Source organism: Saccopteryx leptura, chromosome 1, assembly GCF_036850995.1.
Source record: "Saccopteryx leptura isolate mSacLep1 chromosome 1, mSacLep1_pri_phased_curated, whole genome shotgun sequence".
Taxonomy (NCBI): Eukaryota; Metazoa; Chordata; class Mammalia; order Chiroptera; family Emballonuridae; genus Saccopteryx; species Saccopteryx leptura.
The window spans coordinates 370,081,762-370,105,880 of record NC_089503.1 but is presented as its reverse complement, the minus strand read 5'-3'; the positions used below and the strand labels follow the sequence as shown (position 1 = coordinate 370,105,880).

Here is a 24,119-nt window from a genome sequence, read left to right as displayed (position 1 = left end):
TAGCGGGTGGCATGACAACTAAAGGATTGTCCCATGCTTTAGGAGCTTCTAATGTGAAGGACAGTTACATCCAAAGACTTACAGAGAGATTTTATAATAGCGAACGAAGCAGTGTCCAGGTAAATTACCTGGGGCAACCAAGGAAAGGCTTTTATTTTTCAATCCACAGTACTGAGCACATGTGTCCAATAAATATATGTTAATAATGCAGATTATGATGATATCTGTATTGGGTCTTAGATGATCCCTCTACTGATTCATTCCCTTTAGTTGTGTGCTAAAGAAATGAAATGATCAATATGCTTAATTCTCCTATTTGACTCAAAGAGTGTGCTGACATCACCCCTTAGAAATAGATCTTCCCACTACTCCCACAATGCTTTGAAAATAAGAAATGTACAGGCATTCCCAGATACCTGTGTGCCTGCTGGTGATCACATTTTTTCATTGATTCTCGCTGTTGAAAGCCCCCTTACACTCCCCATTCTTCTTCAATATTTGGATCTTCTGTTCAACAGCCCTGTCAAGTTGTCACCCATTCCAGGCTTGAGAACTTCCCATGATAGACTGCTCTTTGCCTGCCTAAGCATCCCGCCTCATCTCTGACAGCTCTATTAGAAATGCCTTTCTCCAGTGAGGCAACACCTGTCTCCCTAACATCCCCCTCCTCGGGGGCCTCACACAGTAAATCTGATCCTGTTTCCCTCCCAATTTCTAAAGACAACTCTGATTTTATTTTTCTCCTTCTGGGCTATTCATCCCCATTTTCTTTAGTTTTTCAGACATGTCATGCTTTCCAAGCAACTTAACTGATATCTTCTGAGTTCTGTGTGCTTGGCAACATGCTGAAGAAAGGATGCTTCTTTTTCACTTAAACGTGAGCATGTTTGGATCTCCCCCCGCCACCTCCTTGGGATGAGAAGGTGGCAGGGAAGGTAATCTGCAGTAAATAAATTTCTTAATCTTGCACAATTATTTTTTTTAGTGCCAGAAAAGAAATAAAGAAATTTCAATTAAATCTCCAATCCCCAAAGTAAACATCATAAAAATCAATTACACAACTAAGCATAGCATTTAAGAAATAAAATGATGAAGCCTCCTTCAGGATGTTCTGTCCAGTTCAAGGGAATACCTAAGCCCATTTTACTTAAGAAGTAAATAATGAGTAAATAATGAATGGAAATAGTGAGCCTGAATGGTGGGAAAAACAACAACAACAACCATGTTTTCCAAACTTAAGCTCCTTTATGTAAGGTTGAAATTAAACTTTAAAACTTAAACTCCAAAAGTGAGATCCATTCCCTGGTGCAAAGAAAAACATACTGGTCAGGTCTTACTCAGCAGTTAAGTAAGCAAGGGTAGTAGCCTGTATCTACAGAAAAGGAAAGAGTCGCCCTTAAAGTAAAACTTTCACTAGCAACAATGTCTACAAAAAAATAAATAAAACAGACCGCATTTCCACTTCCATAGCAGACAAACAATGCGCCTTATATGAATCTGCACTAAATGACTTACATTCATTTAACATTAAATAGGCAGTTAAAGAATTCAATCCGGTGCCAATATTTATTATACTTCTCAAATTGCCTGGCTCCAAGCCAAATGCTGCAGGAGATACATATGTAAAAGGAGATCATTTGAGAACATTTTAATGGATATTTTTAAGTTCAACACTTCGGAGATTTGTAATTCAAATAACAGAAAGCAGAGGCAAGTGTTTCTAATAACACGTTGCAGACATGGCTGACAATAATTACATGTGAATAACCGATTTGGGGGAATGCATATATAGGGGAAGAAATTTGGTAAATGTTTATTTAGATCATTTCTGGGGGTTTTTTGAACTACGGATTAGGGAACAGTTGCGGGGAGACAGCACAGGATCATGGGAAATGCTCAGGATGGATGTCAGGGGGCCGAGCTCAGGCAGGAACTGTGGATTTGGAGCAGGCGTTTCACCAGTCCAGCCTCCGTGTGATTATCTGATCATCAGTAAATTGGTGCAGTTAAGCTGGGTGACCCCTAAAGCTTCTTCGAAACCAGTGATGTTTTACCTCATTGTCGATTTCCTATTCCGTTTTAAATCATTATCTATGCTGTATTTCCATATGATCTCATTTCTTCTCTTTATGTTTTAGCCACTCATTAATTTAAAAAAGTCAAGTTAAGTATAATTTTGCTTAAGAAAGGACAAGAGTCCTGAGATTAGCATCTCCATTCCCTTATACTATAAAAAACATAAATGATGTAATAGGGAAAAATAAATAAATAATACAGATAAATGTAATAGGGATAAATGGCTCATTTATCCCCGAAAGCTCAATTCCCCTATGTAAAAAAAATAAAAAGGACATAGATGTCAAAAAAATTATCTTTACCTGCAAAAAATTGACATGGATGTGATCGACTCTGGTCACTTCTAATGTTTGTGCAATGACTGTATCCGTCATCTCCTTTTCTAATGAGCTGGATGGGAGTAAAATAAAATTTCAAGGACCTGTGTCCTTTTTTTTTTTTTTTTTTTTTTTTTTTTTTGTGGCAGAGACACAGAGAGGGACAGACAGCTAGGAAGGGAAAGAGATAAGAAGCATCAATCCTTTGTTGCGGTACCTTAGTTGTTCATTGATTGCTTTCTCATATGTGCCTTGACCAGGGGGCTGCAGCCAAGCCAGTGACCCTTTGCTCAAGCCAGTGACCTTGGTTCCAAGCTGGTGAGCTTTTGCTCAAACCAGGTGAGCCTGTGCTCAAGCAGGCGACCTCGGGGTTTCGAACCTGGGTCCTCCATGTCCCAGTCCAATGCTCTGTCCACTGCGCCACTGCCTGGTCAGGCAGGACCTGTGTCCTTTCGGGACCTCAGAGTAAGTGGCAAGAAGAGCAAGAGGAATGTGACCTCACGGAGTTGGAGAGGCAACATATCTCCCAATCTGGTGGAGATTCAGGGCAATCATAAACTCATTTATCCAAAGGGAGCTTCAGAGAGCACTAATCCCGTGAGACCATGACATGAGCCTTGAAAGTGACTCATGATCAAGTAGTTTTTGAATTAAGAAATCCTGACTATTATACTACTCTTGAAGTATGCCAGTGCACATTAGCATGTCAAAGGCTCCCGGAGCCCTGGGAATGGTGGAACCATTTTTGCATGGAATGAATACTTATTCCCCTGTTTTCAAAACTTGATCACAGAAACTGTCCCCCCCCCAAAAAAAAAAAAATGTTTATTAACATTCCATGAAACTTAGGTTCTGCAGAAGTTCTTGAGGAAAATGCAGGAGACAATTATTGTTTTCTTTTCCCAGAAAGGATAGTAGACATGGTGGTTAGGTGTTATTTTTTGGCACTAAGGGAACACATCCAACTCTCTAGCTGCATTTAAACTGTTTTTAGAATATGAATGTTTTGGACCCATTTCAAACCAAGTAAGTCAGCATCTCTGGTGTAGGACCCACACATTGGTATTTTTTAAAACAAGCTCCCTGAGTGATTCTGATAAATATTTAGGGTTGAGAACCCTACCAGCTAAAGGAAGTGCAGGACATTTTTTTGAGTGCTGTGAGAGCCTTGTGAATGAATCAATTTCAATTATTTCTAGCCTCCAAAGAACTATATACCTTAAATATGCTTCTTAAATAAACTGCATTTTACAATCACTTGGGACCATGGGATAATATAATCCATGGAGAAAATAAATACATTCAGCCTGTTTCCCATTTCCTCTATTCCCTCAACTGCTTCGGCTACAGTGGAGGGATGCCGGCAAGTTCAAGAGGATAGGACCCAGCTACTTTCCTGGGGGTGAGGTCTCCTTCCCTGGCCGGCATTCAGGGTCATGCTGCTTCAGAGAAATAGAGGGCGGCCTTATCCTCATAGCTCTGAAAAGAAGTTAGGTTTTGAAAAGAAACCCCACAACCCTTTGCTGGTGTTCCCCAAGGTCTGTTGCCCAGCCCCCTGCCCTCACAGCTGTTCTCATGAGTAAAAGAAGGCACTCTGCTGGCCACCACCAAAAACTAGTGGGGAGTTCAGACTGAGCCTGGGGCTGTATTTGGACCTAAACCTGCAGTAGCTGAATAATCCAGGAGGGAAGGAAAAGGAGATTTGTTTTCCCTTTAAATCTTGCTGCCTGCATGCCTCCCAGAGGCCAAAGGAAAGAACTGAAGTTGATGACAGTGGCATCTGTGTGCAATTTGGAGAATCAAAGATACACGCTAGCTAACACCCATTGGAATAATGCAACATAACAAAATAATAGGACTAACAGTTCGAACTATTCAAACATACAAGAAGAAGAAGTTTGCTTGTCAAACATTGTCCAGGTAGAAAGTTGAAATTTGACAAAATGAAATTTGCTTTTATTTGAATTACCTAAATGATGATATCAGTAGGCTATTTTCTCTTGATTTTCAGTCTTTGAGTTTGTAGCATAATAGTATCTCTTATGTCCATTAAATTTTTTTAACTTCTTTTTTATTATTGATTGATTGATTTTAGAGAGAAGGGGGTGGGGGGGTATCCATTTGTTGGTCCACTTAGTCGTGCATTCATTGGTTTGTGCCCTGACCAGGTACTGAACCCACAACCTTAGTGTTTCTCAGCAGCACTTTATTTTTTTTTAATTTTTTTAAAAGATTTTATTTATTCATTATAGAGAGGGGAGGGGGAGAGGAGCAGGAAGCATCAACTCCCATATGTGCCTTCACCAGGCAAGCCCAGGGTTTTGAACCAGCAACCTCAGCATTTCCAGGTTGACGCTTTATCCACTGCGCCACCACAGGTCAGGCCCTCAGCAGCACTTTAAGTGACTGAGCTAACAGGCCAGAGCTAAGAGTTTTGTGTATCAAAAGAAAGCTAGAAAAATCCAGCCCCTTGGCCTGACCTGTGGTGGCGCAGTGGATTACGCATTGACCTAGAACCCTGAGGTCGCTGGTTCAAAACCCTGGGCTTACCTGGTCAAGGCACATATGGGAGTTGATGCTTTCTGCTCCTTACCCCAACTCCTCCCTCTCTAAAATGAATAAATAAAAGAATAATCCAGCCACAGTTGGCAGACACAACTGAGTGACTAAGTCTTCAGGAGCAAATATTAATGAGGCTTTCATTTGCTTTCAATACTTATTAAATCAGTGTATGCTTAGTAGGTGGAAAGAATATACTAGAACCCAAGCCCAACTCTTTCTAAGATATAAAGAATCCAGGGGAAGATTCCACAGGAGTTTGCTTTAGGCTATGTTTTAGGAAATTGCTTTAGTAGTTCAATTTAAAGTAATTTAGACAAATTAATTAAAGTAATGATATAGCATCTCTGAAGGACAATTAGAGCAATATGGAAACAACTATGTAACATTTTGCTAGCATACAACAAAGCTAGTGAAATGTAAACCATATTTATATAGATTAAGAAAAGTAAAATAGCTCTTGTCCCTCTGGTAAATTGTCCATTCAGAATCCTGTATTAACTTCCATTTCAAATAAACACTGAAACTTTGGCAGTTTTAAAGATTAACACATAAGGCCTTGGCCCCAAGAAAGATTACCTTTAACCAAAGATCACAGGTGTGAAAAGAAGTTTGTGAAATTTCTATTGTATGGAAGTGTCTTGATATTCCTCATCATTAACATCACATACAGCCATGAGCCCCTTCATGATGGGGATACTTTCTGAGAAATACATCCTTAGGGGATTTTGTCACTTTGTGAACATCATAATTATAATGTACTTACACAAACCTAGATGATATAGTCTACTATATACCTAGGCTAGATGGTGCACCACCAACATATCTATGATCTGTCATTGACTGAAACATTGTTATGTGGCACATGAATGTAGTTTATAAGTATAAACACTGAGTTACAGATGGGGTGTCACTAACACATGATTAGCAAAACCACACAGGAAAAAAGAGGAAAAGATCATAATTTATTATCTTTCAAATAGCAGTCTCTTCTCTTTCATCCTCTATTACCCTTTTCATTTCTGAGTCTCAATTTCTTCATTTTTAACCCCACTGACAGAATACAGTGTGAACTGTTACAATATATTTTCCTTTCAAAAGTTAAAGTCTTATCAGAACTTATTCAGGTCAAGTCCTTTAGTCAAGAAGAGGTTAGGAAGCCTCCTTCTAAAAAGGCAAAAACGGTTTAAGTCCATAGGTTGTGCGCACACACACACACACACACACACACACACAATTTCTCTAGAAAAGGGAAGGGGAAAAGTCAAAAAGTAAAGCTTCACCTTTGGATCCAGCCACAGTTACTACTTTCGGGACTCAGCCAACTTGAAGGGATGGTTTATGTCACAGAAAGATGCTCGAGAGAATGTTAATTGGAAAGTCTATCAAATAGGAATTTTTATAACCATGAATAAGATTAAGAAGATGACTTAAATATAGGCTACATTTTTTCTACCATCAGGAGCCATAAACTATAGCAGTCTAGATTCTCAGCAGGTGATTATATTGCTCACAGTCAGTTGTCAGAACCTTCCTGCTCCTCAGGGTGAAATTAGTAATAGGAAAATGAAATCAATGAGCTGGAAACTAGTTAGAGAAAGAATCGTTCAAGGTACATATAACTAACTACTCAGCCTGACTAGCTATGATCCAAACTTCCAATTTTGACCCTTGCTTTTTTCAGTTTAGACTTACTGATTTGGTAAGACGTTTCCCTAAGAATTACTCTTGAGTCAGGCCTCTGTCTCAGTGAACTGCATGCGGATATGTTTTCCTTAATCTCCCCTAAATTTCACATCATTGATTTCGGCCCACCAACTAAGCTTTTTACCACATTAAGGTATTTCTGCACGTTGGTTCTGCTATCCAATGCAGGAATTTTCCTCTCTATTTTAATGCCAGCCATTAAGTTACAAATCCATGATGCCTTCATCCACACTGTCAATTAACATGTGGAACAGAGTGGAATTAATGAGAGCTTCGCAGCGGTCCTATGGAGATGTCCTTCAAGGTTGACAACTGCCTTTTAGTCCACACTGTGGGTTTTATTGTCCAACCAGCTGTGAGTCTTCCTACTCTTCTGTCTATCTAGCTCATGCCCCTAACTTATCACATGGTATTTTGAGACAATTTGTCAGATGCATTGCTAAAATTCTCCAGTAAATGTCATTGCTACTGCTCTAGTAAAATTTTTATAGGAGGAAATAATACAGATACTTTATTGGTTTCCTCGTTGAACCCAGGCAGCACTTCCGTGATCACCTCTATGTTTTTCTTTGTTTGTTTTTTTGTTTGTTTGTTTGTTTGTTTTTTGTATTTTTCCGAAGCTGGAAACGGGGAGAGACAGTCAGACAGACTCCCCCATGCGCCCAACCGGGATCCACCCGGCACGCCCACCAGGGGGCGATGTTCTGCCCCTCTGGGGCGTCGCTCTATTGCGACCAGAGCCACTCCAGCGCCCGGGGCAGAGGCCAAGGAGCCATCCTCAGTGCCCGGGCCATCTCTGCTCCAATGGAGCCTCAGGGAGGGGAAGAGAGAGACAGAGAGGAAGGAGAGGGGGAGGGGTGGAGAAGCAGATGGGCGCTTCTCCTGTGTGCCCTGGCCGGGAATCGAACCAGGGACCTCTTGTACGCCAGGCCGATGCTCTACCACTGAGCCAACCGGCCAGGGCCACCTCTATGTTTTTAACTGTTAACACTGCAGATTTGTAATAACTCATCCCATGAACAAATTGTGATAGATCCCTTCACTGTGACACAGCAATAAAAACATCAAAATGATTATGTGAAGTGAAAAGAGGCAGTCACAAAAGTCTAAAGACTTTATGATTCAGGTTAGACGACATGGGAGGGGGGGAATAGAACCAGTAAGGACAGAAGTTAGAGTGCTGATCTTCCTGGGAGAGGGAAGGAACACAGAATCACTTTATGGATAATGGCGATGAGTACATGACTCACGGGTTCATCAAAATCCAGTGAACAATATACCTAAAAAGGGTAAATATTATCATATGCAAATTCAAACTTAATAAGCCTGATTTTAAAAATATTTCATAAGGAATTTGTTAAAAGGCTATGTAAATGTAACTTAAAAACCTCAAGTTTCTAACATCTCTTTTCCCCCTTGCTTTGATTATGAAAGTATGTTTCACTGGTCCATCTCCCCACTTCCTCTCATCTCTCACGATTTCTCAAGATCACCTAACAACTTCAATGTCTCGGAAACACATTCCTGTGCTTTCTTAATCTTGAAATGGGGGTTTCCTGTGCTTAAAATAGTCTCAACTTCATTAATTAGATCGGGATAGTCAACCTTTTTATACCTACCGCCCACTTCTGTATCTCTGTTAGTAGTAAAATTTTCTAACCACCCACTGGTTCCATGGTAATGGTGATTTATAAAGTAGGGAAGTAACTTTACTTTATAAAATTTATTAAGCAGAGTGACAGCAAGTTAAAGTATATAATAATAATTACTTACCAAGTACTTTATGTCAGATTTTTGCTAAGTTTGGCAGAATAAATCTTTATAAAACAATTTACCATAGTTAAATCTATCTTTTTATTTATACTTTGGTTGCTCTGCTATCGCCCACCATGAAAGCTGGAATGCCCACTAGTGGGCAGTGGGAACTAGGTTGACTACCACTGAATTAGACTATTGACTATTTTAAGAAAGCAAAGCATCTTAATCACCATTTAATCTTTCATATGCAATCAGAGCACGAACTCACCCACGCCTTGGGCCTATGCCTTCATTCTTTTCTTCCCTCATTCTTGAAACATAACTTTAAAGCCTACTAGCTGGGGGAACCAAGGGAAGTTCGGCCTTTGTGAACTCAGTGCTTCCATACACTGAAGTCCCCACCCCTTCTCCCCGTGGCTGCTGCCCCTGGAGGGGACTGTTACCCAAATGCTGGCAGCAGACAAGGTCAGGTGGAGAGTAGGTTGATGACAGTCATGCCCCACCTCAGGCTTGTTTATTTTATTGTTTTGGCTTTTGTTTTGTGGTTTGTTTTCACTTTGTTTTAACACTTTTTGTATTTTTTTTCCTTTATGATTAGGCTCTAACTCTGATTACCAGTTAATAATAACAGCCCAAACCACAACTTTTTAGAGATACCTAGCATCTTCTTTACACTTACCTTAAACTCTGGTGGACTTGGACGATCACTCACGCTGTAAGGCACCCGCTCTTCTTCCTCACTTTGATGACTGAGGTCTTACCCTCCTGGGTCTCTTTTCTTCCCATGGTCCTCTCTCTGCTCAACTTCACATTGTTGGAGGGAATGTTTCTCATTTCTCCTCTGAATTCTACGTGAGCCCTCTCATCACTCAGGCAGGAGCACATCTTTCTTCAATCTCGTAATCAAGAGATCGGGGAAACTACCGCCTTTTTTTCAGTAGCATCCAAGGAACTTTGAAGGGTGATTGGACTTGGGTCAAAAAGAAGAAAGTGGGCAAACAAAGGTACACATCACAGATTTGGGGCATAAAGAGGACATATGCCTGAGATAAGCCTTTGGAAAAGGAGGTAACAGGACACTGGGTTACACAGGATGAAGGAAGGAGACCCAGGAAATGCAAATGTATTAAGAAATTGGATACAAGAGCCCTGGCCAGTTGGCTCAACAGTAGAGCGTCGGCCTGGTGTGCAGGAGTCCCGGGTTCGATTCCCGGCCAGGGCACACAGGAGAAGCGCCCATTTGCTTCTCCACCCCCCTCTTCCTCTCTGTCTCTCTCTTCCCCTCCCGCAGCCAAGGCTCCATTGGAGCAAAGATGGCCCGGGCACTGGGGACGGCTCCTTGGCCTCTGCCCCAGGCGCTAGAGTGGCTCTGGTTGCTGCAGAGCGACGCCCGGAGGGCAGAGCATTGCCCCCTGGTGGGCAGAGCGTCACCCCTGGTGGTTGGGCGCATGCGGGAGTCTGTCTGACTCTCTCTCCCCGTTTCCAGCTTCAGAAAAATACAAAAAAAAAAAAAAAAAAAAAAAGAAATTGGATACAACCTTTGTATCTTCTGCCACTACTAAGCGAAAACATTTTTAAATGTGGCGTAAAGATGAAAGAAACATCGCCAGTTGTCTCTTTCACTTGTCTCACTGAGGATAAAATTCTAGATGAATTTGAATTTAGATTTCCTAGATTTTGACTACCAACTTTAAACCATCATGGCTATTATTTAACCCCGGTAATATATGCTTATGAAATGCTCTCTGATGTTAATCTTATGAAAATATAAATATATATATGCAAATACCGAATATAACTTAAATATTAAGTCTGTGGTTAAATACTAATATTTTCTTTTATTTCTTTTGAGAGGGGGAGGGACAAACATGGACAGACAGGAAGGGAGAGAGATGAAAAACATCAACTTGTCGTTGTGGCACTTTAATTGCTCATTGATTGCTTTCTCAAATGTGCCTTGACGGGGGGAAGGGGGGGATGTTCTAGCCGAGCCAGTGCTCAAGCCAGCAAACTTGGCCTCAAGCCAGCAACCATGGGGTCATGTCTGTGATCCCATGCTCAAGCGACAACCCTGCACTCAAGCTGGTGAGCCTGTAGTCAAGCCGGATGATCCCCCACTCAAGTCAGCGACCTCAGGGCCTCAAACCTGGGTCCTCAGCATCCCAGGCCAATGATCTATACACTGCACCATTGCTTGGTCAGAAGAAAAACTAATATTTTATAAAGACAAAAGCAATATCCATTATTAAAGATTTTGGACTTTTGACTATGGTTTATTACCTTACAGAAGACCTTTTTTTTTTTTTTTTTTTTTTGGTCTATTTGTTTTCTGTCTAGGCCTGAAAATAAAATTTATCAGTTCTATTTTTTTGTATATTCTATATCAGGGACGGGGAACCTATGGCTCACGAGCCAGATGTGGTTCTTTTGATGGCTGCATCTGGCTCACGGACAAATCTTTAATAAAAATAATAATAATGTTAAAAATATAAAACATTCTCATGTATTACAATCCATTCGTTTCCTACCGCTCCTGTTCATGGTTGCGGGTGGCTGGAGCCAATCACAGCTGTCCTCCGGGACAACACCAAATTTTTATTGGATAATGCATAACGTACACGGGTCATTGTATGGCTCTCATGGAATTGCATTTTAAAATATGTGGCGTTCATGGCTCTCTCAGCCAAAAAGTTTCCTGACCCCTGTTCTATATTATTCCTTTTCTCCTTTCTTTATGTCACTAAGAGTGAGATATACACTGTTTTTCTGGGGTGGTTGGGCTAACAGAATGGCATAATATTCCCAGAAATTTTGAAATTATTCTGTGATTTTGTCCTTTTTTTCTGTGCTATTCTAATACAATATGAGATGACTTAAAATATTTGGATTCATAAACCTCACTAGAAACTGCTAGAATGGAGGCTTTCCTTTGCATTTAGCATCATCCTCTGCAGCATGCCACACGTGCTTCCCAATGTGCAGGCAGTGTTCCATTAAGGAGACTAAATAATTTACATGATGTTTTTCGTGTTGCATGATAATGGTTCAAGTAGTTACTTTTCTTTCTTTTTTTCTTTTTGTATTTTTCCGAAGTTAGAAGCAGGGAGGCAGTCGGACAGACTCCTGCATGCACCCGATAGGGATCCACCCAGCAGCACTTTAAGTGACTGAGCTAACAGGCCAGAGCTAAGAGTTTTGTGTATCAAAAGAAAGCTAGAAAAATCCAGCCCCTTGGGTGACCTGTGGTGGCACAGTGGATTACGCATTGACCTAGAACCCTGAGGTCGCTGGTTCAAAACCCTGGGCTTGCCTGGTCAAGGCATATATGGGAGTTGATGCTTTCTGCTCCTTACCCCAAGTCCTCTCTCTCTAAAATGAATAAATAAAAGAATAATCCAGCCACAGTTGGCAGACACAACTGAGTGACTAAGTCTTCAGGAGCAAATATTAATGAGGCTTTCATTTGCTTTCAATACTTATTAAATCAATGTATGCTTAGTAGGTGGAAAGAATATACTAGAACCCAAGCCCAACTATTTCTAAGATATCAAGATGCTCTGCCTGTCTGTTGCTCTGTTGTGGCCAGAGCCATTCTAGTGCCTGAGGCAGAGGCCCTGGAGCCGTCTTCAGTGCCCAGGTCAACTTTGCTCCAATGGAGCCTTGGAGAGAGAAAGAGAGGAAGGAGAGAGGGAAGGGTGGAGAAGCAGATGGGTGCTTCTCCTCTTTGCCCTGACTAGAAATCGAACTTGGGACTTCCACACACGAGGCTGACACTCTACCGCTGAGCCAACTGGCCAGCGCCAGTAGTTACTTTTCTTATGAGTATTCCACAATCAATTTTTGACCTCTCTGTTGAGCTTAGTGGTCTATTAATTTCCATAACCTTCTGTTCATGTCCTGCATTTTAAGAAGAGCGCCATAAATATTGATAATGAGGAGTTGTAACTTAGAGTTGGAAAGAACCCTGCAGCTGTTTTACTTAGACCATTGTCATCTTGCAAAACTATATAACTTCTTCCAAATCATGAAATGCCTCAGGTTAGAGCCAACGTGAAGATTTGGTACTCCTGGTTCTCAGTGCCGAGCAAAGATGACAGTGCCACCTGCTAATGATCAGATATACATTTAAGGAGTAAGAAAGGCCATCAGCCAAAAAGTGTAGCAGCTCAAGTACCTTTCTTTATGATTGACACTACTTCTCAATGTGGAGAATTAAAGCATTTACTGTATATACACCTAGCCACTCAGTACTTGATTTCTTAAAACACTGGTCTTAGACAGGAAAGTGAGCAAGAAGAACTAACATGTGTGCCCATAAGCCTGCTCACAGAATAAAGTTAGAGAAACTGACTGCCAACATAATGTGATTTCTAAAAGAAAAGGAATAGAACACACCCTCATCCTGAGAAGAACAGAAGCATGGAGGCAATACAGAATGTTAGATTTTTCAGGAAAATTATTGAACTTTTCTGGCATTAATTTTTTTTACCTACAAAGTGGAGATAATAATGCCTCCTTAGTGTTGGTGCCAGGATTCTATGTGGTGATACACAATAAAGTACTCTGGACAGTTCCTGCCCGCCATGTGGCCAGAACTCAAACATTGGCTATTAACTTTCATATTTAACCTGATCAAACTCAATTCTGCATATTCAGCTATAGATGTAGAAGGCAGTCACAACCAAGAGGACGTGGCAGTAGAGAGGAAAATAAAATCTGTCTAATGATGCAAGGAACCCTAAAACAGGAATAAAGCATGAAAAAAAGAAGTAGTTTGTACCCAGGGCCACGCACCCAGATTTCAATGGATAGCTTCCCCCAAATCTTTTTGTGGGTGCAGCCATGATTATTTTCCCCATCACTGTCATCAGTTTGATTTGTTGTCCAGACTGCCTGATAGATCCTAAAGCATATAGATTCCTCTCTCGTTATCTCACTGTCAAAATGGAGCAGACATCAGTATTTCTGCTCGGCAGTGCAAACTAATATGCTTGAACTACAGTAATGTCTTATATGACAAATTTGGTGTACATAGCAGCCCAAGCACTGACCCTTCTTGTTTTCTTAATAATTGCAAACTGAAGTCTTTTTCCTTTTTAATGTATGTTAATTATGACCTAGTCATAGGGCAAGCTTTGTAAAAGGTCCAGATGAAGGATGCTAACAACCTGTGCAGTATAATGAGGGACATGAAGAAAACTTTATTCTTACCATGAAAATCCCACAGCCAACAGTATCTATCATTAACTGATAGCTAGTATAGATACTATAGATCTGGCATTATTCTGAGCCTTTTAAATAAATTGTTATAAACAACAATTCCATGTGGTAGATATTATCTAAGGCATACCAGTAGGCTGCATTAAGCCTTATGTCCTTCATTTTCATTGTTTTTAAATATTATTATTTTTGTTGCCAAAGATTACATACCCTAAGAACGGTAATTAGCTAGTTAAAATATTATAGAGGATGGTTCTATTTGCTTTAAAAACCACCGAAGTCATAACTATAACAACCTAGAACTTAGAAGCAGTTAATAGTTTGGGGTTTTTTAAATTTTATTTTATTTATTCATTTTAGAAAGGAGAGAGAGAGGGAGAGAGAGATAGAGAGAGGAGAGACAGAGAGAGAGAAGGGGGGGAGGAGCAGGAAGCTTCAACTCCCATATGTGCCTTGACCAGGCAAGCCCAGGGTTTCGAACCGGCGACCTCAGCATTTCCAGGTCGACGCTTTATCCACTGCGCCAACACAGGTCAGGCGGGTTTTGTTTTTTTTTTAATATACAATATATACCATGTTGCATATATATTATAACATATGCATAATATATGTCAAAATTACTTATCTATTATTACAAGTATAAATTTGGAGAGCAATCTGGCAGTGTTACTTCAGAAACCCTTGACCAAGTGAAAAATCTGGGTGTCTTCTGTTCACAAGGGAGAGCGAATCTGCACTTATTTGTTCGACTAGAAATTCTGTTTGTCATGATTGGCAGGGCTTCCTATACTGAGGTTGCCATGACCCCCTACCTTTGCTCACTAGTTATGAATGTTAGTTAGTTAGCTTCTAAAACCCAAACACAAAGTTTTGGTTTAAATAAGATAGAATATATATTTGTCTCTCACTAAAGAGACTGGTGGTGTTTGGGTTCCTTTTATCTTGTTCCCTGCCCATTACCAAGGTAATTATCCTCATCTGCATAGCTGCATACCTATTTTGAGAGGACATCAAGGACACCCAATTTCCTTTTAAGCAAGAAGAAGATTGATACATTTCCCCTCATGTTTTGTGGTGGGAGGCTGAGTCCCGTGTTCAAAATGTAGCTGCAAGGGAAGCTTGAAAATAGAGTCTCCAGGTAGATGGCCATGTGCCCAGATAAAATTATTATTATGCAGTCTGAACCAGCGATGGCGCAGTGGGTAAAGTCTCAACTTGGAAAGCTGAGGTCGCTGGTTCAAAACCCTGGGCTTGCCTGGTCAAGGCACATATGGGAGTTGATGCTTCCTGCTCCTCCCCCTTTTCTTTCTCTCCTCTCTCTAAAATAAATAAACAAAAATTAAAAAAAAAAACACAAAAAAACTATTACTATTCAGAAGAGAAGGATGAAATCAGAGAAGCAGCCATCAGGAATATGCAGCCATTTTTTTTTCTTGTATTATCTATGCCCATACAAGTGGATAGCGTTCTTCAAAAAGAAATGATTCCCATTCATAGAAAGTTATATTTACTGACTTCCTTAATGAGATAGAGAATCAGAGTCAAGTCACGTGTTAAATATTCAGGCATACTAATAACTAATGCATGTCAAATCTTTCAATAACAAACCTTCTTCCAAATATATCCCAAATCTCTTACGGTTAAAGGCAATATACTGACTGGTGTTCTATGTTTTGCAATGCTTGGCAACACTTAGGAGCACAATAAATGTCTGTTAAATTGAGTGCTCTGGATTAAATAAATGGGGGATGTGTTGTCCTGTATCATACTGTAAGTTGTTCACCTCTTTTTCTCTACCGCTTCTCACTTCCAGTTTGATCACTCATGGCTTTGGGACTCCAGCAATATGTGCAGCCCTAAGCACTTTCCAAACGGTCCTCAGTGAAATGCTGAACTACTTGGAAAAACACACTACCCACAAAAACGGCGGCGCGGCAGATCCTGGCCAAGGACACGCCAACTCGGAGAAAGCCCCCCTGCGGAAAACTTCAGAGGCTGCCGTGAAAGAGGGCAAAACAGAAAAGACAGACTAGCTACATCAAACAGAATCTATTTCCAGAGAGTCTTGCTGCTGATATTTTTTCTAATATATATACCATTGAGGGTGATTAATCTTCAGTGGGCTAAACAAATCTCTACCCTCCCCTGAACCTACATAAAAAACAAAAATGGAAATGAAAAATGAAACAAAAAGGACAAAACCACAAAAAAAAGAGAAAAAAAAAAGGAAAACAGCAATGTAACCGTGTGATGAAATTGTCACCTTTTAATTTTATGTTATGATAAACTCCTTTTGTGCACGTAATTTATTGTTCTGAATTATCTACATCACAGTTTTAAGCACGCCTGGACTTTGCAGAGGCAACACATGCTTTTTTCACAATCTGACTGATGCACTTTCGTACCCAACTCTGTAGGTAGGGATCAGAAAGCATGACCCAGCTGGGATCCACGCTAGTCCTGAAAACTCTAATCTTTCTTCACTTAATTCCCAGTAACAAGAGTGCCTCTTTTCATTAAATAGACCAGTCTGGCAACCGACCCATCAATAAATACATTGGGAACTGAAAAGGGCAGTCATGAATCTTTGTCCTGTGAATTGACAGAAATTCTAAAAATTTGGTCATCCTCCCCCCCAGCCTATTTAACTACCAGTGCCTTGGTGGTATTTAAAAATTTCAGAAAACTCTGTCTCCTCTATGTATGACTATTTCCACCGCACTCTCAGTCCTTCTTTATTTTCCCCCAATAGCTAAGAAGATAATTGGCTTAATCTTGAAGAGATAAGATAATACACAAACTGTTCTTTCCACTGTCCTTATATGCCCAACCTAACAATTCAAGGAAACAGGCTGCGCTGAGTGGGTCAGGGCAGGGTGGAGCCGAGAAAGGGTAGCTTTGCCACTCCTGGGCTCCCGGTGGAAAGCACTGCGACTGTGTCACGTGGAAAAACGTGGGAACGAGAGCACGGATCTTTCCAGGAAGCCATGCTCTGTAGAGCCAGGAGAGGAGTCCGGCGGACTGCTGGAGGTCCACTGAAGTGCTGGTGGCAGATGATTGGATGATCAGAATGAGAACGCCCCTTTTCTACCTTTGTCCTTCTCTACCTGCCCAACAGCTGTGTTCTAAACATTTAGAAGCACAGAAGCATTCAGGTCTGTGTTCAATAAAAAAACAAAAATACAAAACAAAAAACTGAATGATCAGAGAAGACTTTTTGCTTTTAAGATGCTTCCTTTTTTTTATAGCTTGTTCTTACAATGTCATTGTCCTTTAGTTAAGACACTGAAAACAGGAGATTCTGGCTGCAAAGGCCGGAAGCTAATTGGGTGAAAGTCAGGACCATTGAAACTTGAAAGTGTCAAGAAACCTAACTGGTACCACTTTGTTTCTACTGTTAACATTTTCCAACTTCTAAGCAAGTAAAGATATAGGTCATCATCTACGAAAAAAAATATTTTAATAATGTGTGGACACCCGACCCTAAGTGTAGCATGAAAATATCATCCTCTTCCTAATGTATTTCAATTACTTTCACTAAGTGTCTGCCATCATAGAACCCCATGGGGATGTTAGCATTATTTTTAATTGGGAGAAAATTGCTCAAGATTTTTTATGTAAAGATCAGAAAAAAATATTTTTTACCTAAAAATCATTCTTAAAATTATTTGACCTTTATCTTCAGTCTTGTATAGAAAAGAAGAAACATAAACAATTTAAATTTTCTAGACTAAATTCAATCAGCGGAAGACACTACTAAGGAATTCTATAATAAGGGGGTTTTATAGTTACACAGTAGAAAAGCTTAAAATGAATGAATTCTGATTTCATATTTATCTAGATCATTTTTTAAAAATTTTACCATTATTCCAGGCTTTAATCATTTTTTTAATAAAATAGAATAAAGCTGCGATTCTGCTGCAATTCCAAATTTCATCACAAAATAAATTATTCCATTTTACATGAAATATTCTGTATTATAATATATACACATTAAAAATGATGACTATTTCAGTTTCATAAGTAGTAGGAAAGCTATATACCAGGTAATGTGGACCGCTAATATTTCCTTAATAAAATTTCCACATTAACTTTCTTTTATTCTTTTTATAATTAACAACGCATATGTATTTAATATGGCATTTTGATATGCATATCTGCTAGGTATTTAATGTAGTTATATACACATCAAATGTTCACCAATAATCAGATGAAAAATTAGATCTGGCTTATAGTACCAGCTTATTTCTCCACCCATAGTTGTGACTAGTTGGGATTCTTAACACCTCAAAGGGTGTTATAATTCATTAGCCTTGGAAACAAAGGTATAACAACAAATAATTACAGTGCATATTATTAACCAGGATTTGGGGTGTCTTAAGAGCCTTAAAGGGACAGCACCCATCATTTAACTTAACCAGCCACTAGGACATAAATGAATTGATGGACTGGTCATGTTTAGAGTCATTATTTATTATCATACTCTAATAAACATTGTTAAGATACCAACTTTTGCCTTGTATATAATAGGTACTCAACACTTTTTAAATAAATGAATAAATTAATGTGTGTGTGTTCTTTGTCCAAAATGGGCCAAAGGACTTTTACTTTTGATTCTTTAGTGCTTCAATCTGGCTTGCTCTTTCCATGGCAATTTATGGATAATTAATTTGAATAATGAAACATTTACACTATATTACATTAGTGGCAAGTAGATATAGTTAATACAGAACAATAAAGAAAATTAGATATGTGTCAGAATTTCAACAAAAGTCAAGTTATAATCATTATCTATATCGTAGTGTATAGTAACAGAAGGTAGCTCACAAAAATCTCCCTTATTCTGTGTTATAATAAGTAATAAATCAACAACAACAAAAAAGCTTTTTATATTAACTATTACTTGCCCAGAAAATTGTGCAAATCTTTCATAGTTACACAAAATTAAATAACGATTATCAATTTAAACTTGGGAAAGATTAGGTCAAATGCCTATAAAAAGAAATGTTTGTTTTAAGGGTGTTTTAATAATTTAAGAGGCACTTCTGTGGCGATTTCATTAGCATTACCATTTGACTTAAATGCAGTGGTTCTAGACAAATCAATGAAGGTTCTGAATTACTCTACTGTTTCTTCGCCACAAGGATCAGAGTGCTGGAGAGATGCCTCATCCATTCTCCTGCTTGGTTTTTTTCAGATGCTTCAAAAATAGGAATCATTATTTATGGCTTTGCAGTTCCTTTTTCCCTTTCTCCTTTTTACTGAAGGTATGTTCTCTTCAATGTCCAAGACATAACATAACCCTTTAGCTCTGATAAGCATCCTGACACTAGAGAGACAATGACAAGAATTTGACCTTTTGTCACCTGGTGCTTTTAAGGTAAATGCATCAGTAAATTATTCTTGTTAATAATGAGTAGAACAATATAATTTTACTTCCCTGTAATTTTTTTTTCTTCCGTGCTTCCTCAGAGGCATTTTAGACCAGTTGCGGTTTATAAAATGTATCAGAATGCTCCGCACCATGAGCAGGCCATCTGCTTACAAAAGTCAAGTCAACTTAGGTACCATGGCTCAGTGACGAAGAACATGGACTCTGAAGCCTAATTAGCTGGGATTAAATCACAGTACTTCTTACTGTGTGACCTTGGGCAAGTTGCTGAACCTCTCTTTGCTTCCATTTTTTCCTTCTGGAAAATGAGAGAAATAATGGATACCTACTTACAAAATTACTGTCAGAATCAAAGAGGTAATGTATCTGAAAGGGCCATAGTTAGTGCTACTTGTTAGCTATTGTCTTTAACTCTTAGACAAACTACTTGTTGTGTGAAGATACCAGCTTCTCTGCAGTTTATTTTGTCGAACCCCTTCTTCACAGCAGGCTCTGTCCTAGAGACTGAAGTCACAAAGTGGACTAGAGCATTTTCTTTGCAGGTTTTCAATAGTCTCCTATGAAGATCCGAGACGTTGGCATATGGTAAGTGTCGTGATGAAAACGTGCACAAGTTTCCCTGACACAAATCAGACCAGGGTCCAGGGAGTTGGGGGAGGGCGTGATAGGTAGCCAGGAGGACAGAAAATCAAGGAAACGGGTTGTGATCAGGGCATGAGAAGGTGAAAATCGGGAAGAAAGGGATTATATGGTTCTGAGTGAATTAAAAACATTTGGGGTAGGATGCTATTTTGAAAACTAACCATGCACCCTGTATTTCTGGTCATTCCAACCTTCCTCCTCTATGTTTGAGTGGCTAACATTCTGTCTGGTCTGCCTCAGGGCGGAACTGTGACCCAATGTAATGCAGGCAACAAGAGCTGAACTTTTCTACAGGTTTTCATCAGTTCCAAAATCCCAGGCCCTAAAGAGGACTTGAGTTTTAAGAACCTCTGTCTGGAGCGTTTTCCTTCACACACACAAACACACACACACACACACACACACACACACACACACACACTGGAGACCATAGTTCCTAGACTAGGGAAAGAAGGAGAAAATAAAAGATCAATTAAAGAAAGCTTAGCCATTATTGCCCCTCTCTGAGAAGGGGCCGTGTCCTGGGGGTCAGGGGGAGACAGAAGGAACCGCGTCCTCCCCTCAGAGAAAAGCCCAGGGACGAAGAACAGCCGGCAGAGTGAAGAAGCAGGAGCGATGTCTCTGGGAGGTGTTTCTAGGCAGATGGCTCTCAGACAACCTCATGGGGTTTCTCCCAAGGAGTTTATCTCAGCATGGCATGGAGAGACCAGGGTGGCATGGGTTCACGTAGCAAACAAAGGAGCAGCAATTCCTGCAACCCAGAGGGAGGCAGCAGCAAAAGCGTATTCCAGGAGCACCCTGGAGCAGCCCAGATCCCTGACGAGCATGCGGAGTGCCCGCAAACTGGACACAAGTACAGTCAGGAGAAACCTGAGATGTGCCAATCAATCAAAGACCAGGTGGGAATTCAGGTGTATCTGTTAGAATCCAATCGAGAGAGCAGAATCCTCTTCAGAGATTTCAAAGAGAAAGGATGTAATAAAGAGAATAGGTTTAACAGGTTTTGGAGACTGAACAAGCAAAAAGGAGACACTGAATCACCCAAATATTAGTAATTTGGAAAAAAATAATAGTGACCACTCCTATAAATGGGAAAACGAAAGGAGGGAGGTGACGTTGCTGCCTCTGCGAGTTTGGAGGAGCGCATCCTCCTCCCCACAGCTGTCATTCAGACCCGTGAGCCTGGCGCTGATGCGCCAGGGCATTGCTGCTGCTGGGAATGCACAAGAAGCTGGAGGCTGGAGCCGTGGCCTCGCTCTTCTGCTTGAGGAGTGCTAACAGGAGCTGGAAATGCGTGGAGCATCCTTTTCCCTTCCTTCTCCCCTCACATCCCCACCAGCGTCTTCCGTTGTCAGAACCTGATTAGAAGCCAGAAGGCAAAGGGTTGTGAGGAAGATGGTTTGCAGACTTCCAGGCCCAGCCTCTCAACAACTGCCAGCGTCAGTGATCAGATGAAGATTCAGGCCACGTGTTCCCCCGCACAACTTGGTGCTGTGTAAAGCCTTCCCGGCCCAACTCTGGGACGTAGATGCAACCCAAGAAGACCTTAAATGGACTGAGATCAAATTTCTGCCACATTTAAAAATGAGGTTCAAATACAGAAATAATGTCAGGTTATAGTAAAATACAGTGACATTTCTCATACATCCAAATCGGAAGACAGACATTCATACTACACTTAAAAACTATTTAGCTATTTCCCGTCTGTATCAAAAGGGATTAAGAAAGACCAAGACACTTAAGAAAATCTAAAATAACAATTAACCATAAATACAGAAAAGAATAAAAATAAGTAAACATGGACATGTGAGTTATTGCCAGAATCTAATGTAAGTTTTCAAAGCTATTCTTCCTCTAGCATGGTTTCCTTAATTATTTCTTTTATGTCAAGAGATATTTGAAGAATGCATACTAAAATGATATTTAAATTTATGTTTAGTCTTCCTTCCCAGTCCAATCATGATGTTCTTACTGTCAGTAAGAGCCAGTGCTGGGCATAAATATTAGGATCTCTTACCTTCTCACCACACACACTCTCCCTGGGCAATACCATCTTCTATCATCATTTCAACTAATATGTCTTTTCCTGTGGCAAAGACCAATAGCCATCTAACAAAGTCCATTAGGGTCTTTATCCTAGGCATATATGTATACCAGGTTTGGCAAACAAAAATAAACACAGGAAAAGGGCCAGATCTTAAATATGTTAGGCTATGCAGTTCCTACAGCCTCTGTTGCAACCGCTCAACTCTGCCACTACACTACCACAGGCCAGCAGCCATAGACAACAGGCGAACAGATGGACGTGCCTATTCCAGTAAGTGTATTTACAAAAATAGGCACTGGGCTGGATTGGTCCTCAGGGCTGTAGTATGGTACCCCACACCTGGATTAAATTTCCCAGCATGCCCTGCTGTTTGCGGCTATGGAGTTAAGTTCTCCCTAGAGGAGGGAGTGAGAGTGATATTCGCCACATTCAGATTTTACCAATCAGAAGCAGCCGTGCGGCCGCCTTCATATTACATTCTCTCCTGCCAGAGGCCTGAGATGACGACAAGGCTGGAGGACAAGGGTTCTCAGTGTTGGCACTACTGACTTTCTGGGCAGATACAGTAATTCCTTATTGTGAGGGGCTGTCCTGTGTGTTGTCAGACGTGGAGCGGATCCTTGACTTCTATGCACTAGATGCCAGTAGCATCCCTCCTAATTGTGACAAGCAAAATCACCTCCAGACATTGCCAAGTGTCTCCTGGGAGACAAAGTCACTCCCAGTTAAGAAATGCTGTCTCAGAGAGGACCGAAACACAAGAGAGGAAGTCCGCGGACACCTGAATGAACACACAGAAGTGCACGTTACTCTGAACTAAACTTCTATTTCTGTTAGACCTCTGGAATTGTGCGGTACCGGGGGTTGTATTGGTTACTGTTTGTTAGCCTAGCCCAACCTAATGCCGATGAATAACAAATCCCTGTCTTCATTCCAGAGCATTCTTCTGCACTCTAGGTGCAGGTCATCAGTTTCCTATGGGTATCTCCTTATGAAAAACGGCATCTTCGAACTGAACATACATCAAAATACAAATTCCTAATCAACCCCTTTCTTCGACCAACTCTTCTTCCTCCTGAGTTTTCTTATGTTAATGATGCCCTCCGACAGTCGCCCAAGACAGAAACCTGTAAGTCATCTAAAATGTTTTCCTCTCTCTGCCCCTCCCTACAGTTCATCACTAGGTTCTGACAAATTAATATTATAATCCTATCACAAATGATTTCTTAGGGCCTCGTGACTGACGATCTGAGGTGGCCATTCCCCTAGTTCAGGGCACCATCAGGTCATGACTGCAGGGCACCATCAGGTCTTGAGCCTAGCTGCCGTGCCTGCCTCCAGGCCTGCCCTTCATTATTCCAGTCACCAGACTGCACAGAGTCATTCTGAAATGTAGATCTGATTTGTACATCTCTAATAAAACTCTTCGTGGCTGGCTGTTGCCCTGAACTTAAAGTCTAACTCTTCCAGAGGACTGGCAGTATCCTCCGGACCTGGCCTGGCCTGTGCTCGCTCCCCCAGCCTCCTACAGCTTCATCTCGTGTCCTTGTTTCTCCCATCACTCTCCCTCCCCTCCAACCCCCACCAGCAACCGCCACCTACACACTCCCTGGTCCAGTCACACTAAGCTTCTTTGAATTACTGACATTCTCCATTATCTAAGACTTGGCCTGTGTAGTCCTTTATAGCTAAGAACATTATGTTCTACCTTACCTCCTTCACCAAACCAGCTCCTACTCATCTTAAAAATCACTAATTCAGTGCAACTCTGAGTTTTCTATCGCTGCATCACATATCACCACAAACTTAGTGGCTTAAATCAGCATCCAATTATTAGTGCGCATTTCTATAGGTCACAAGTCCAGCCAGGCTCAACCGGGTCTCTTCTTAGACTCTCATAAGGTTGAACTCAAGATAAGAATCAAGAATCAAGCCTGGCCAGTTAGCTCAATTGGTTACAGCATCATATCCACGGTTACAAATTCTATCCCCAGTCAGGGCACATACAAGAATCAACCAATGAATGCATAAATAAGTGAAACAACAAATCAATGTCTCTCTCTCTCTCTTCCTTTCCCTCTAAAAAAATCAATAAATTAAAAAAAAAAAAAGATACGAACCAGAATGGGCTGTCATCAGAAACCTTTAGGGAAGAATCCCCTTCTAAGTGCATTCGGGGGGTTGGCAAGGTTAATTTTCTTGTGGTTATAGAGCTAAGTTTCCCATTTCCTTGCCGGTTGTCAGCGAGAGGTCATTCAGAGCTCTGAGGTCTTTATCACATGGCCCCCTCCATGTCCAAAGTCAGTGACAGTGCATTGAAGTCAGCAAGCATGTCTTTGACTCTGCTTCTGGGTAGAGATAAAGCTTTGCTTTTAAAGGGATCACATGGTCAGATTGTGTC

General features: G+C 40.7%; 1 protein-coding gene across 1 annotated transcript in view; it reads left to right on the top strand.

Moving 5' to 3' along the window:
* TFAP2D (transcription factor AP-2 delta) overlaps positions 1–15,670 on the top strand; it is a 61,173-nt gene extending 45,503 nt beyond the window's left edge. The window contains exon 8 of the mRNA XM_066361389.1: positions 15,451–15,670. Coding sequence (XP_066217486.1) covers positions 15,451–15,670 — 220 coding nt within the window. The remainder of the gene's footprint in view (positions 1–15,450) is intronic.
* Positions 15,671–24,119: the final 8,449 nt, after the last annotated feature.